This window comes from Sceloporus undulatus, chromosome 3 (assembly GCF_019175285.1).
Source record: "Sceloporus undulatus isolate JIND9_A2432 ecotype Alabama chromosome 3, SceUnd_v1.1, whole genome shotgun sequence".
Lineage (NCBI taxonomy): Eukaryota > Metazoa > Chordata > Lepidosauria > Squamata > Phrynosomatidae > Sceloporus > Sceloporus undulatus.
Genome location: NC_056524.1, coordinates 235,613,480 through 235,629,539, shown reverse-complemented (window position 1 = coordinate 235,629,539; position 16,060 = coordinate 235,613,480). Strand labels below are relative to the sequence as shown.

At 37.5% G+C, this 16,060-nt stretch overlaps 1 protein-coding gene across 7 annotated transcripts in view; it reads left to right on the top strand.

The window, feature by feature from the left end:
* XRN1 (5'-3' exoribonuclease 1) overlaps nucleotides 1-16,060 on the top strand; it is a 62,765-nt gene that overhangs the window by 4,131 nt on the left and 42,574 nt on the right. For all 7 annotated transcript variants that reach the window (XR_006102818.1, XR_006102819.1, XM_042457049.1 and 4 more), the window contains exons 3-15: nucleotides 165-262; nucleotides 1,925-2,034; nucleotides 2,118-2,228; nucleotides 2,762-2,844; nucleotides 3,003-3,090; nucleotides 3,177-3,345; nucleotides 3,828-3,895; nucleotides 5,124-5,252; nucleotides 6,310-6,379; nucleotides 8,519-8,624; nucleotides 9,274-9,363; nucleotides 9,904-10,060; nucleotides 14,422-14,541. Coding sequence is in view for 5 of the 7 variants with exons in the window: in XM_042457049.1 (XP_042312983.1) it covers nucleotides 165-262; nucleotides 1,925-2,034; nucleotides 2,118-2,228; nucleotides 2,762-2,844; nucleotides 3,003-3,090; nucleotides 3,177-3,345; nucleotides 3,828-3,895; nucleotides 5,124-5,252; nucleotides 6,310-6,379; nucleotides 8,519-8,624; nucleotides 9,274-9,363; nucleotides 9,904-10,060; nucleotides 14,422-14,541 (1,399 nt within the window). In the remaining 2 variants the exon portion in view is untranslated. The remainder of the gene's footprint in view (nucleotides 1-164; nucleotides 263-1,924; nucleotides 2,035-2,117; nucleotides 2,229-2,761; nucleotides 2,845-3,002; nucleotides 3,091-3,176; nucleotides 3,346-3,827; nucleotides 3,896-5,123; nucleotides 5,253-6,309; nucleotides 6,380-8,518; nucleotides 8,625-9,273; nucleotides 9,364-9,903; nucleotides 10,061-14,421; nucleotides 14,542-16,060) is intronic.

Genomic DNA, 16,060 nt, shown 5'->3' with positions numbered 1-16,060 from the left:
ATGGTTAAAAAGGGGGGGAAAGATTTCCATTCACAAACTCTGTTTCTCTCCACCAGCTCAGATCACAATAATGTGCCTTAACCTTTGCAATGTTGTTGTGAAATTAATGAGATATGAAGTGATTTGACTTCTTCACAGCACTGAAATGTGAAATGTCATTCTAGGTCAGCAAAGGAGGCAGAGGACAAAATAAAAAAGGCATTAGAAAAAGGAGAAACTCTTCCCACAGACGCCAGATTTGATTCTAATTGCATTACCCCAGGTAAGGAAGTCTCCTCACCTTATAATTTTGTTATCTTTAAATATTGGGCTGTCTTCTGGAATTGTTTCATTATTTCTGTCCACATAAGAATCCTGTGGTTTTTAAAGATAATGGTTTTTAAAAGTTCTAGGGCTTAAAGTTTCACATTATTAAAATAATGGGACTGCTTTGAAAATAATTTGAAATTCACAACAGGTTTACAACATTGTTCAGTGTTTCATTTCGGGTTGTGGTTTATAGTTGCAAATACTCTGGATACAGATCCAAAACCACTTTAAAGCGCTTTGAGACCACTTTAACGGCCCTGACTCAGTGCTAGGGAATCCTGGGATTTGTAGTTTATTGTGGCACCAGTGCTAAATGTCTCACAGAAATACAGTTCCCCCTAGCATTGAGTCAGGGCAGTTAAAACGGTCTCAAACTGGATTATTTCTGCACTGTGTTTTGGACCTAAATATGTGGTATATAAGATTTACTTATGGGCTATGTTAGCTGAAGTTTCTTTTCATTCAAAAAAAAATAAATGGGGAAACATTTGGCTATTCAATTTGACCCTTTCTCATGTTTCATTTTATAATTTAAACCATTCTCTAAGTTTATCTCACAAGGTAAAATGCCTTGAATTTTTTTAAAAAATTGCACTTTAAAACTAGTGAAGTAATAAAGTCATGACACAGAAAGGAGCATAACATTGATTCTAGCTATATGTTATTGCTGTTCATGATATAGTGGTCAGTTAAGTCACTTCACCGTATGGCTTAAAGTTTATTTCCGTGCACAAAATCGAACAATTCCTCTGCTTGCCACAACTTTGATGACAATTCCTACAAAACTGTTGTTTTGTGTAATCTTGGCCCACAAAAATTGTTTGCAAGTTTTGCAAAAGGGATGTTAGGTTTGCACTATTTTTATAAAGACCACATACAGTACTTAAATTGCATCTTCTTCTATTCCCTACCTGTTTTCTTCCAGGCTACTCCATGCCTTCATCCTACAGTAATGATAACACTGTAATTTTGCCTGGTTGAGGCAAAGTGCACTTGCCCCTCCGTTTTCGCAGGGATCTATTCCCGACCCCCCCCCCCCCACACACACACGTAAATGAAATATCTCCAATATTCAAGCCCCATTGGCTTGAATGCCACCCGCGAATGGATGAGGGATATGGACTCCAAGTCTGCGAAAATGGAGGGGCGACTGTATAATTTTTCTGGGAAGCTGAAATCAGCAACTCCTTAATACATGGAAGTCTCTGAGGTCCAAAACACACTGCAGAAATAATCCAGTTTGAGACTGCTTTAACTGCCCTGGCTCAGTGCTAGGGGAACCCGAGACTTGTAATTTGTTGTGACACTGGAGCACTCTGACAGAGAAGGCTAAATATTTCACAAAACTACAGTTCCCAGAATTCCCTAGCATTGAGCCAGGGCAGTTAAAGTTGTCTCAAACTGGATTATTTCTTTAATGTATTTTGGCGTTAAGATATAAAAGTAGTTGAAGCAAAATAAAAATGAAAATTTTAGTATAATTTTAGTAAGTGTGAATTGTGTTTTAAAAATATTTTATCATAGTATGTGAAATTTAATTTTATGCATTGTTACTATTGTACAGATTTTAAATTTTTAGTGTATGAAGGTGTAACTTTTAGATTTCTGTTACCAGGGACTGAATTCATGGCCAAGTTGCATGAACACCTGAAGTATTTTGTAAATATGAAGATATCTACAGACAAATCCTGGCAAGGCATAACTGTCTACTTATCGGGCCATGAGGTTACTTCTTACATTAATAATGACTTCTTAAATTAACTTTTAACAAAGCAGTGTTTACTCATTTTGCTTTTCTTTTCATTTAGACACCAGGAGAAGGAGAACATAAAATTATGGAATTTATAAGGTCTGAGAAGGCAAAGCCCGACCATGATCCGAACACAAGACATTGTCTGTATGGCTTAGATGCTGACTTGGTATGTTCGGTAAAAATTTTGATATGGCATATTTGGGAATAAATGAGATTTGTATGGGTGTTTCCCAAACAGTCTCTTTAGACTGCATAACTAATTTTCATCTGAGCATTGAGATTCTCATTCCCCTAAGTGCGACTTTCTCTTCTTGCTTGGGGTGTCAACAAAGCTTATTCAGTACTGTGGCAGTTGATGGGGTCCTGGCAACTGCATTGCATGTGTCGCAGTAGTTAAATGCCAGTACTGCTGCCACAAAGTTGTGGATTTGATCCCAGGTTGACAGCCTTCCACCATTTCACAGGTCGGTAAAACGAGTACCCAGCTTGTTGGGGGCAATTGGTTTACAGATTATAAACCACTTAGAGAGTGCTGAGTGCACTGATAAGCTATTGCTAAATGCTATTGCATATGTGGTGGATCTCAGATCCTTTCAGATCAGCACTTACTAATATTACTGTAAAAACTCTTAATTTAAGGTTCACCAAATATGTTGTTGAAACAGTTGATTCTAGAAAAGAAAATACTTCTTTCAACAGATTATGCTTGGACTAACAAGTCATGAGCCACATTTCTCGCTTTTAAGAGAAGAGGTCCGATTTGGTGGTAAAAAGTCACAAAGGTAACCTAGTGTACAAATATTAATAGCATTAAAAGGAAGATTAGATAAAATTACTGGATTGCTGTGTAAATTTTTGTTTGAATATTTTATATTGAAAAAGTTGGTTGAATATCACTAGCAGGAAAGCAGCTTACTGAGTTGTGTTCAATAATTTACAGAGCATGTGCCCCAGAAGAAACCACTTTCCATCTGCTGCACTTATCATTAATGAGAGAATATATCGACTATGAATTTTCTCCAGTTAAAGTAAGTATGAATGGACTACATGCAAATGTTGCTACAATATTTACAAATGAAATTTAACATGAATTGTTTGCATTTTCATTTAACAGGGCAAGATTTCATTTCCATATGAAATTGAAAAAATAATAGATGATTGGATCTTAATGGGATTTCTTGTTGGAAATGATTTTATCCCTCATCTACCTCATTTGCATATTAACCATGATGCACTGCCAATGCTTTATAGAACATACATGGCTGTATTGCCTGAACTTGGAGGTAAGCAGTCTGTTACACAGTTCCGAAAATGTGATTTTCAAAGTTCCTTCTTGTGTTCTGAGCTACAACAAAGGAAATGGTAGAATGGGGAAGTAAACAATAGTTTTGATTTCTTTGTTTTGTATTCCTGTTGGAAGTTACCTTTTTTCCTTTATATTATCTGCCCTGGACAATTTGTGTTGGATCCAAACTTGTAGTCAGGAGAATTCTGCTGATAAAGAGTCACCTCAGCAACACCTTTTGTAGTATTGCTGGGGCCAGGCAGGGTGGGGGGCTGTAAGGGCAACATCAGAAATTGTGGGCCTGGCTTGCAAGGCCAAAGATAACTTGGGGAAAATCTCTTAATCAAGTAGTCTCCACTGGATCCTAGTTCCCTCTATAAGCAGAAGGCACTCTTTCATTCATGCAGGTGCATGTAAATGCCATCTCTGGGAAATGCTGGTCAAAATAACAAGCATAAACCACATTTTTACTTCTGATAGGTTACATTAATGAAAGTGGGCATCTCAATTTACCACGCTTTGAGAAATACCTTACAAAACTGTCTGATGTAAGTATATGTTTTTTCCACTGTACAAATCTAAAATTGCACCGTATAGATTCCTTCTAGAATTCTGTGAATCTTGGGGGCTGAACAGACAGAGTGTAAAAGCTGGCTTCTGGGTGGCTGGGAGGCATGGTGTTTTGACACCACACGCACCCAGAGCAGCTTGAAGCTGCCCTGGGTTGTGGCAGTGCCACCTAAGGCAGCTTTTTACTGGCCCAAATAGGATCGGATCTCTTCTGCTCCTAATTGGGCTGGCTTTGGGGTGGATTGGGGACACCATGTGTGATTCCTGTAATGCCTGAGCGAGCAACACCAGGGAAGCTCCAATCTGCTCTTTTGGGGCGGTTTGTTTTGTCCTTCTGTTTTCTTTCTGTTTTTTGTTAGATATCCCGCTCTTATGAAGATATAAAATTGCAAATATTGAAGGTGGCTTGACTGAAAACCTTAGGACAATTCCCCAAATTCTGAAAATAGTAGACAAATTAGAAATATTCTGTAATATGTGAGACTGTCTGCTATAGGTACCCATAGTTGATCCTAGTTTCCCAGCATGCATATAGAGTCCAAAAAAGACAACTCTTTGCTTCATATGCTGTGCAATATTATGCATGGAAATGAAGAAAGGAAGGGAAACATTATAGCTCAGCTGACCCCACAGTTGTTGAAGCTTATAGAGAATATGAACTTCTTCAAGTTTTCTAGAGTATTTTAAATATTTCGGACAGCTACTGGAATTCTGAACAATCCTATTAGTGTAGCGTGGTTACAGCCTGTGGTGGTCTGGTTTTTCTTACTTCTAACACATGATACACACAGTGACAAAAAAATTCATTTTAAAATTTATAACCCTTTGAGTTGGTAGCTAATTGTGAAAGGGAGAGTACTGTAGTTCAATAGAATATCAAGTCCTACATCCATTCTTTCAGCCACTATTTTACTATTTTGATCTGGAATAAGGTAGCCTTCTGTTCATAGTGGCTACTTCTTGAATAATATTTTCCCTGCAACTAGTAATCTGAAAGTAACAAGTAATCTGTGAAGCAGAAATAAGCAATGGAATCAAAATATTTTTAAGAAAATAGCCTTAAAATAGGTAGACCTTTTTAATGAACTAAACACAGACTCAGTGGAATTTTCATTAGCTTCAGAAATGGTTTCTGTCCTGTACTTTACTGTATTCTAGAGCATGTTTTTAAATACTGTTTTGTTTTTATTCCATATGTGCTTACAGTTTGATCGTGAGCACTTCAGTGAAGTCTTTGTAGATCTAAAGTGGTTTGAAAGCAAAGTAGGCAATAAATATCTGAATGAGGCCGCTGGTATTGCAGCTGAAGAATCAAAAAAACATAAGAAACACAAGGTTAGTAGGTTAGTTTAATGTTTCAACCAATAAATAATAAGCTTCTTACAGAAATTTTAAAATCCAAAATCAGATTTTAGTTCTTGCAGATTTTAATGTTTCTTCAAAATATGCAAAATGTAAGTATGCATTTACCAATATGTCTGTTTGTCAATGTGTTGAGGAGAAAGCGTCTGGAATTGTTGCTCTAAGGGGTTGAGAGAGAATTTAATCTATGCATCATGCCAGTGCAGTGACCACAAGAGAGAACCAGCTAGGTTCATAGGATAGACTGTAAAATATATAAGTACTTCCAGTTAAAACTTTGTCACTGATCTTCCTTTTTGTTGGTGTAGATGGTTTTTGCTTTCTTCCCACTCTGCCTTTCATCACTCTGAACTTCAAAAGAGCTAGGATTTGTCAGAAATGGGGTTCATCCCTCAAAAACAACTGAAGTTTTTGTAAGATAATCATTTAAATGTGCATATAAGATAAATCATACAGGGAACAGAATAAACTCTATTGTTAATGAATCTTTCTTTCATATACTTTAATAACACATTGTTTAAGGCAGATTTCTGTAATGTTTTGTAATAAAAATGTTGCATCTCGGATTATAATTGAAAGTGCATCCAAGTAAGTTTGATTCCCATCGTAACCCAGATAATCAAACTTTTCATGTATAGTATTGTGCTGCTACACTGAACATGTTATGTTTATTATTAATAGAAATTTTAATACTTATTTTAACTGTATTATGTTTAATTCTTAAGGGAGGGATGTTGAGATAGAAGATTGTATATGGTTGTTTTAATCTATTCTTAACCACTTTGATTGTTTTATCACAGAAAAGCGGGATAAAAATAAAAGTTTTATTTTATTTATTATTTATTCATCCACATAAAGCCAGTATACTTATATGGACAGGTTAGAACTTCTCTAAATGCTTTTTTCTCTTAAAGGACTTCATGAGCATATAGCTCTGGCTTTTATGCTTTTTTAATTTTTAGTTTGCATTCTTGCATCAATTTCCTGTGAGCATTTATGTTATTTCAAAATTGTGAATTTATTTTACCAGGGTGAAGAAAATGCCTTATGCTTGGCAGCTTTAGAGAAAAAGGACAATAGAAATGTAGTCAATTCAAAAAGTGAGTTTAAAATTATTTATGAAATAACTGTTGTGCTTCATCTGTTTGTAGATAAAATATTAGTGAGTTTGTCATTATTAGTATATGTTACTCTTCTTTAAGTGAAAGTTGGCATTATTTCTGTAGGAATATTTGGTATCTATACTAAGCAGAATACAGATAGCCAATGCTCCATAGTTGTTTGACTGTAGGTCTAGGACTATGAAGGCTAGAGTTCATATCCCCACTTGGGCATGGAAACCGGCTTGCTGAGTCACTTGGGCAAGTCATAGTTGCTCAATAATAATAATAATAATAATAATAATAATAATAATAATAATGTTTATTTATATACCGCTTTTCCAAATTAGATCAAAGCGGTGTACAACAGGAAGTACAATACAAAGTCAAAATAAAACATAACAGGCTCAACCTCAAAGGAAGGTGAAGGCAAACCTCTGTGAACAAATCTTGCTGAGAAAAGCCCATAGTTGGTTTGCCTTAAGATCACAAGGTTAGTAGGGTAGTTTAATGTCTCAACCAATAAATAATATCCCCTAACCTGGGAATGACTTGTAGGCACACAACAATAGCAATAACAAAGCAAGGCAAGTGCAATATAAGCTTGTGGTAGAAAAAGGAGAAATACTCTTGCAAAATATATATATATATATATATATATAGAGAGAGAGAGAGAGAGAGAGAGAGAGAGAGCACATAAACTTATGTTTATTTTCTCAGGAAGTCCATCTCAGGTTAGTAAAAGAGATAGACAAAAGAAGTTGACATATACTTGCTTACAAGAGCCCCTAAAAGCTGTTTTTCATGTGTGGGTGTAAACTGGCATCCATTATTGGGGTTGGAGCCTCATGAACGTTTTCCAAACAAAAGAAAACAAACTAACTTCTTGAGAGAAGAGGGAAGTGACCTTTGCAGACAAGAAGAAAGCAAAAGGCTTTAGTACACAGACCAAAGAAAGATACAGAGGGTAGGAATAAAAGGGTAGACGACGTTATCTAGACTCCCCTCTGTTACTAATCTGTTTGTACAAGTGTTGGTGCCCATTGCTTCCAATTTCAGGGTTTATTAAAACTAAGCTGCTATTAAACATTATTTTTCTCACCTTTAATGTACCTGGCAAACTTCTTTACTTAGATGAGTACTAAAAAAATTAATGGAGGATGAGACTGTTAACTATGATCATGCCATGAAAACTATATGTTCAGAGGCAGTACTCTAATCCTAGGATAGCTGTTGGACAACTAGAATGGGATGTCATTTAAATCTGAAATCAAAGTTGTAATTCATTTTTTCCAGGTGGCTATTCCTAGCAAGCATATATACTTGCAATTCATTTCTTCAAGCTTTTTAAAATGCCTTTGTTAACAGTTTTTTGTGCTGTCCTTAGAACTTTACTATTACAAATGCTATTGAGTTGTGCCTTAAACTATTTAAATGTATCTTAATAATACTAATTCTGAATATACTATAATAATAATTTTGAAGGGGTTTTAAATGTTTGTAATTTGTTTGTTGGATGTATAAATCACACCCTTTGTCTAGTTGGCAAAAACTTGAGATGAATCCAAAGAACATCACAATTCAGTATAACTTACTGGTGGTGTTAATATCAAAGGGAACTAAACATTAAAATCCTGACATAGCTGGATAATATTCAAATTGCAAAAAAAACCCAAACCTCAAATCCTTTGCTGTACCTCTTTCCCCAACTGAGTGGTTTTGGCTATTTGAAAATATACAGCACACAAAATTAAAGTGATATAGGCTTCACTGTTTCCTGAATGACAGTCAGATATGCTAGCTCAGTTGAATTAAAGCAATGAAAATAATTCCAGCTCAGAAATGTTTAGAAAAATTCATTGCTGAGTGCAGCAATGCTAAAAATTTGTTGCCTTCATGTTCTTGTAGGTTTCCCAAAGACAACTGTTGGCTACTGTTGGTCAGCACAATAGTAGTCTAGATGATCTTGACCAACCAGAGATTGATTTAACTTTAAAATCAGAATACCAACTTCACTTTTGTTAGCCTATAACATTGGAACTTTACACTTTGTTTTTTAGCACAGACAATGTTAATAAATCTGGAACATGGGCACAATTAATGCTCAAAACATTTTTTTTTATTTTAATTTTATTGTAGCTGCTTTAGAAGATGAGCCAGAAGATGATGATTTGTTTGAAACAGAGTTTAGACAGTACAAAAGAACTTACTATATGACAAAGATGGGCGTAGAAGTAGTTTCAGAGTAAGTATGAACACCAAGGTGTCTTCAGTTGCTAAACGACAGGTGAGAGAGAGTACCTTACAGATAACATATTGAAGTACTGTAGTATCCTCCTTTTAGGTATCTGTAGACATTCTAGATTACTGCACTACACTCTTACAGTACTGCTATTCCATTTTAACTGCTCTGGCTGCCTCTTGTTGCATTCTGGGATTTGCAAACTAGGGAGAGGGCATTTAGAATTCTCAGCCAGAGAGCTCTTAGGCCTCACTGTATTGCAAACCCCAGAATGCAGTAGGAGGCAGCCAGAGCAGTAAAAGTGGAATAGCAGCACTATAAGAGTGTAGTGTGGTAATCCCCATAGGTATTAGTTGGTGCATTTAAAGTGTATTAGCATTATATTCTCTCAACCTTAAACATAATGCTTCTGTCATTTTTTGAGGATTCTGAGATGGGTGTAGTTGGTAAAACAATTTAATCCTCAATTATCTTCATAAGTGGAAAGAGAATGTTATTTAATACAGTTGCCCCTCCGTTCCCATGGACTTGAGCCTATGGTGCTTGAGTATTGGTGAGTCTCCATTTTAACGGGGGGCCGGGGGGAACGGATCCCCTGTGAAAATGGAAGGCCATCTGCATAAGCATACATAATTTTTTTTTTCTCTTTCAGTGACTTTCTAGCAGATCAAGCAAAATGTTATATCCAGGCAATACAGTGGATATTGCACTACTATTATCATGGGGTTCAATCATGGAGCTGGTAAGATGTCTTCAAGTGATACTCCAGGTCACATTTGAGATAAAGTATATTCTGTGTTATACGTTTTGACACTAGTTAAATGTACTGGAAATGTGAATACATGGAAGCTCTCCTAATCCCAAACAGTACAGTGGTACCTCGGGATACGAAATACCCAGGTTACGAAATTTTCGGGATACGAAAAAATCCCATAGGGAATTATTGTTTCGGGTTACGAATGTTTTTTCGGGTTACGAAAAAACTTTTGGTGCTTTTTTCGGCTTTTTCGCACGGAATCGCGGCTTTTCCCCATTAGCGCCTATGGCAATTCGGCTTACGAAGGCTTTTCGGGTTACGAAAGCGGCCGCGTTACGAATTAATTTCGTAACCCGAGGCACCACTGTATTTTATTTAAAAATAATGTACCCTGAATAACACTTCTCGTTATTCTAAAAATGATTGCTACTTCCAGGCTGTTAGAATAAATACATTTGTAATATGTATGTATTTTTGTTCCCCCGGTTACTTTGAAGAACTAAAATTTCTTGTTCCCTCTTGTAGGTACTATCCCTACCATTATGCACCTTACCTCTCGGATATCCGCAATATCAGTGACCTTAAGATTCATTTGGATTTAGGAAAGCCATTCATGCCATTTGAACAACTTCTTGCAGTCTTGCCAGCAGCTAGCAAGGATTTGCTTCCAAAATGCTACCAGGTAGGCTGCAATATTTTTAATAGCATATATGTCATTCATAAACTGTATTTCTGTTTTACAAACTGAATGTCTGTAGTAATATATTTCAATGTATGTTCATTGGACTATTCCCATCCTCATGGGTTCAGTTCTGGTGGCCACTATGGATGAGAAAAAATGTGGACACTCAAGCTCCATATTATTCTGTGATGTGTGATCACAGTGGCGATGTGCACACATCCGTGAGCACACACTGCCATTGAATAATAAGGGGCATGGTGAGTCAAGGATACTCCAGTACATGTATAACTAGCGTGCCAATATGTCAAGTACACTGCATATTCTTCAAGCAGTGAATACTTTAACTCAGTATCTTTGGAAGTAATTATTTGCTTCACAAGAGTCAGTGTAGTGTAGTGGTCAGAGGTTTGGACTACGACTCTGGAGGCCAGGATTCAAATCTCTGCTTGACTGTGGAAGCTCACTGGGTGACTTTGAGTGAGTCACTCTCAGCTTCAGAAAACCCTGTCATTGCACCTTAGGGTTGCTGCAAGTCAGAAACAGTTTAAAAACACACAGCAACAACAAATTTACTTCACATCTTGAATACAGTTATACCTCAGTTAACAATGCATAAATATTACTTCATTAACAGAAAATTTGATACCAGAGACAGAAATGAAATGGTAAGAATAGGGGCAGGTTCCTGCATCACAAAAAAGAAAAAGAAAAAAAAAGAGCAGGTCAACATGTTTCAACAAAGCTTTCAGTCAAAACAAAACTAACAATATGCACATGTAAAATGCAACTATCAAGTCAGGTAAGTCTTGCCTAAGTAAACAAAAATATTTTGAATCTACTAGTGACTACTTGAAAGTTTCCAAAGTGCATCCAAATATTCTTTTTTGCCCCATTGCTGTAGCAGTGTCAATTAGGTGCTGTTTGAGCTATGTACTTTTCCTCTCTCTAACTTTGTTTCTGACCTAGATTGTTTAATATATTCTACTGCATTTTGGTCCATCTCTTGAACAGACTGTCTTTTTGGATTTAACCAGATTTGTAATTATTTCCTTCTTTGTCATTCTTCCTCCTGCTGGTACTCTTGTTCATCAAAGCCATCACCAGTTTATGGCCTCTTCTGTTTTTTTAATGCTGCAGCTCCTGCTGAGGCAAAATATCTGAAACAGACGGACACATGAAGTGTCTTCTTTGTCTTGGGAGGGCCATAACATTGGTGTTTGTTCCCATTGTAGGTCCTTTATTCCTCAAGCCCACTGAAACTGGGATTTGAGATCAAAAGCACTTCTGTGAGCAAAAAGCACTTGAGACTACTGAGGCAGTGGCAGAGAACAGGGCTCTTCATACAGCCTCTAACACCTTAGCTACAATTTGCCCTCGTAAATTGTCCTTGTAAATCAGAACCAGCTATTCAAGATCCTGTATTCCAGCAAGTACACAGCCAGGCATTGCATCTGCCACTGCCTTACATTTTGAAGGTTGCCAGGAAATCCTGGGCAACCCTGTCTTCAGTTCCACTTACATCTAAGATGATTGACACATTGTATACGTTTATGAGGACTGGTGCTTCAGTGTCATGCTTGGTTGTGCTCATCAGGTCTGTCCCAACAACCATGGTAAATCATAGAAGATCTCTCATTCAATGAGGCTGGTTTGTACAATTCTGCCACTGATGAAAAATTAGAACATCCTCATAAGATGAAGTCTACAGCAGAGAGATTTGGTTTCCACAAACATCTCACTTGAGGTTCCATAAATTCTCATCGGGAACAAGAAGTACCTACAGTTGTTTCACAAGTTGTGAACAGAAGCAGATTATTTTCCAACCCACAGCTAAAAACATGTCTGCTACATAATTTGTCTATTCCATATTAAAAAGGGTGCCAAGACTCTGGGAGATGGTGTCTTTGTCGGGCATGGTGCACCTTCCACCACCAGCTCCATCTCATCCACCATTCCATCTTTTGGTGACAGGCTAAGCAAATTCTATCAAGCTTGGTTCTCCATCACCTCAGATTTCTGGGTTCTTTACATCATCAGAAGGGGTTATGCCATAGAGTTCTGGAAGACCCACCTACAGGAGTTCTGAGTGTTACTTGTTCTTCACCTACACTCAAAGAGAAGTGGATAACTAGAGCCTGTCTCTCTTCTACCTACAGCAGGGGTTCTGCTATATCTTTGTCACCAAGAGGGATGGTGATCTGTGGCCTTTTCTAGATTTTTGAAGTGTCATCTTTTACATTCAGTCCAGGCTCCTGGTGACCATCAATACTATCCTTCCCCTGGTGCAGAGAAACAATTGATTTGCCATCCTGGACTTAAAAGACGCTTATTTCCATAATGCAGTGCAGACAGCCCCTGGACAATTCCTATGTTTCACTGAGGGATGAAAATCTTACTGTTTCCATGTCCTGTCTTTTGAATTATGCCCTGCCCCACATGTGTTTAACAAGTGCATGGTTGTAGTGGCTGCTTGGCTTCACCAACAAGGTGTTGTCATGTTCCCTTGTGTCGGTGTTTGGTTACTGCATGCTCACACACATGAGCAACTGTTGTTAGACATATATCGCACCCTTGAGCATTTGCATGCTCTCGAACTTGTTGTGAAGTACCACAAATCGCACCTGGTACCATCAACGCTAGTGAGGTTCATTGGAACGCTTTTGGACTCTTGAGTTCAAGAAGCCATCTTTTGGAGGGCTCTTTGAAAGGTTACAGTTTGGTGTCTTTGTATCAGAAGAATTTGTTCCAGGGACATACAGGCCCTGTTAGGTCTCATGATCTCGACCACAGCAATCACAGCATATACAAGACTAAGGATGGGGCCTTTCCGAGCATGGTGCCTGGAAAATTATGACCCACTCTGAAAATCACAGAGAAAAAGTATAACCATTCCTCAAAGTGTTTGTTGCTCTTTCAGGTGGTAGATGGACCATAAAAACGTACAAGCAGGGATGCTGTTCTTGCCTTGTCAACTGCCAGTCACTACAGATGTGTGTCTCAGTGGTTGGGGCGCACACTCAGAGAGGCTGACAGTAAGGTCATTGGTCCATAGAGGAAAGAGCACTCCATGTAAATGTACTTGAAATGATGGCTGTGAGGAGGGCTTTCCTATCTTTTGAGAAGGTACAATGTAACAAAGTGGTTCAGGCAGTATCTAAAACACCATGGTGCTCTACTGCTTGAACAAGCAGGGAGGCATTCAATTGGACATCCTCTTAGGCCTCACAGTTCAGTTTTGGAACTGGTGCATCCCATGGGGAATCTCGGTAACAGCAATTCATCTTCTGCTGAACAGAATATCCTAGCAGGTGCATTGAGTTGGACAGTAGTTTCCTGCCATGAGTGGGATGATACACCCAAGAGTTCTCTGCAATGTTTACATAGGATGAGGCAAACCAACCATAGACTTGATCATGTTGCCTCTGAACAAGCACTGCAAGATCTTTTGCTCCAGAGCCCACAGAGAACGGGGTTCTTTAAGCAGTGCATTTATTTTCACTTTGAGGGGTCCCATGGTGTATGCCTTTCTTCTGTTTCCCCTCATCATGAAAGTGATTGCCAAGATTCAGCAGGACAAGGGCAAGTGCATTCTGATCACCTACCGTGGCCAAGGCAACCTTAATTTGCCCCTCTGATTCACTTCTCCCAAAGGAAATACCTGAAGTTGCCATCTCATTTGGATCTTCTCACCATCCATGGGGGCAATCTTGATTTGCAAGCACTCAATCTCATAACACAGAGGATTTTTCTATGACATTACTATCGAATCCTGATAAATGTGTGCTCAAGGCAGTGCACAAGCTGTCTACATGACATTCCTGTTCCTACAAATGAGCAAAGTTTGTGGAGTTCCTTCAGTCTATGTCTGTTGATCTTAATGAAGCACTGACAGCACATGTCTTGGACTTTCTGGTATCGCTCTTTGACAGGGGCTTGCCATTATCTTCTATTAAATGCTATTTATCACCAATTTTTTGGCATTTCAAATGCCTGGATAAGCTTTCTTGTTTCTCTGACCTTGTAGTCAAAAAAATTCTCAAAGGGATATAAACATCTGTAACAGCTGTAATGAGGCCTAAGTCTCAAAGGAATCTGTAGTGTGTCCTCACTCAGCTTTCACGGAAGCAAACCCTTTGAACCCTTGGCATGCTGTGATATCAGGTTGCTCATCTAGATAACAGCCCTTCCTGGTTGCTATCGACTCTGACATAATACTGCCTGTATTTCAGTATTTCTATTTTTGTATTCCTGGTGGTTAAAGCTATTTTGTTTTGATTAGAGTTGTTGTCAATTTTTAAACTTTAAATACCATAACACTATCATTCAGAATTATCTGTATTATATATTTTCTATTTTTTTAGCACCTGATGACCTGTGAAGATTCCCCCATTATTGAATATTATCCACCAGAATTTAAAACAGATTTGAATGGAAAGCAACAAGAATGGGAAGCTGTGGTGTTAATTCCATTCATCGATGAGGTAAACACTTGGTCATTTTATGCTCTTGAGGTGACCATTCAAATTGGTATATGGATGGCATTGATGCTCTTTTAGAACTTTATATCTGTTCTAGTTCTTCCTGCATGGAAAGTTGTTTTCTTCACTTTAAAGAGGGTCGGAGTAGAGATGACATTTAATATGTAGGAGAAGCTGAAATATTTGATATTGTACAAATTTATACACCCAAATACCAAGTTCCTTCCTTTATTTTTCTGTTAAAAGTGGGATGAAGTAAACTGAGTAAATATCTATCTAGAGTTTAATTCTCATAGAGTAATCTAAATCCTATCTTTTCACTCTTAAAAACTCCCTGAGGAGAAACTGTCCATCTAAAGGAATTCTGCCTTTTTGATTTACTTTTTATTGAGCAAAAATCATCTTAATTTTTTAAAAAAAATTGTAAATAAACAATGGGAAACGGTTATGCAAACCTCTCTAGGAAGAAATGATCACATATCCAAATATGTGTCCATGCAAAGTCTTGTATACCTCTGATACAAAGCCAATAATTTGTTACACAGTCCACCCTCTGAATTGGTGGACATGCCATCTGTGAATTTAACCAATGATGTCAGGCCACCATTTTTCTTAATGACGACGCATGCATACAAGTGTGCCACCATTAACTAAAATGGTACAGTACTTGAGCATGTGTAGATTTGGGTATCTGCGGGGGCAAGGATCTGGAATGGATCCTCCACAGATATGGAGTTCCAACTGTACAAATTCCAAAAGGGATGTGATGTCTTCCATTACATTGTACATTGTAGACGTTTACATTGTACACTGTGTAAATTTACAGCGCTTTATAAATAAAGGTTATAATAACAATAATATTACTGAATATTAAAGCCCAGAGAGAGGGACATTTTTCTTTTCAGAGCGGCAATATATACCTTTTAGCATTGAAAGGTCATGAAGAATACATTTCCATTGACAAAAGGTTAATTTCCAGGGTGTGAGCAAATAGTACATAACTAAGTTTTCAAAATTCAAAGATGGCAGCAAAACAAGATTAATTTAGTAATTTTTTAAACCTTTATTAGGCATAGAAAAAACAACATGCATTTACAATAAAACTTCAGAATCATTGTTAAAATTTAAACCATAATCTTGTTGCCTCCACCAGAAAATTGGCCATTAACCTGGTAATATGTGAGTTCTGATCTTCCAATAGGTATTCCACTGATAACTCATTCAAAGAGATATTCATTTTTAATAACCTTAACAATTTTTCCCTCGGAATTATATACAATGGACAAAGCAGTACTATAATGGAGAACATCTGGAGCTTGATCACAGTGACATACACGATTCAAAAATGGGGTTTGCAAATATTTGCCCCTGGTCACATTTGAGGGTTTGTCCAAAAGGAAACCACCACTCTGCATAAATAGAACATATTTTTAGAGCTTCATGAGGAGCATTACCTTGCCAGTAGTTGGTGGATGTACTCAAACCTTTGTTCAGTAAACATTGTGGAATCTAGTACAAACAG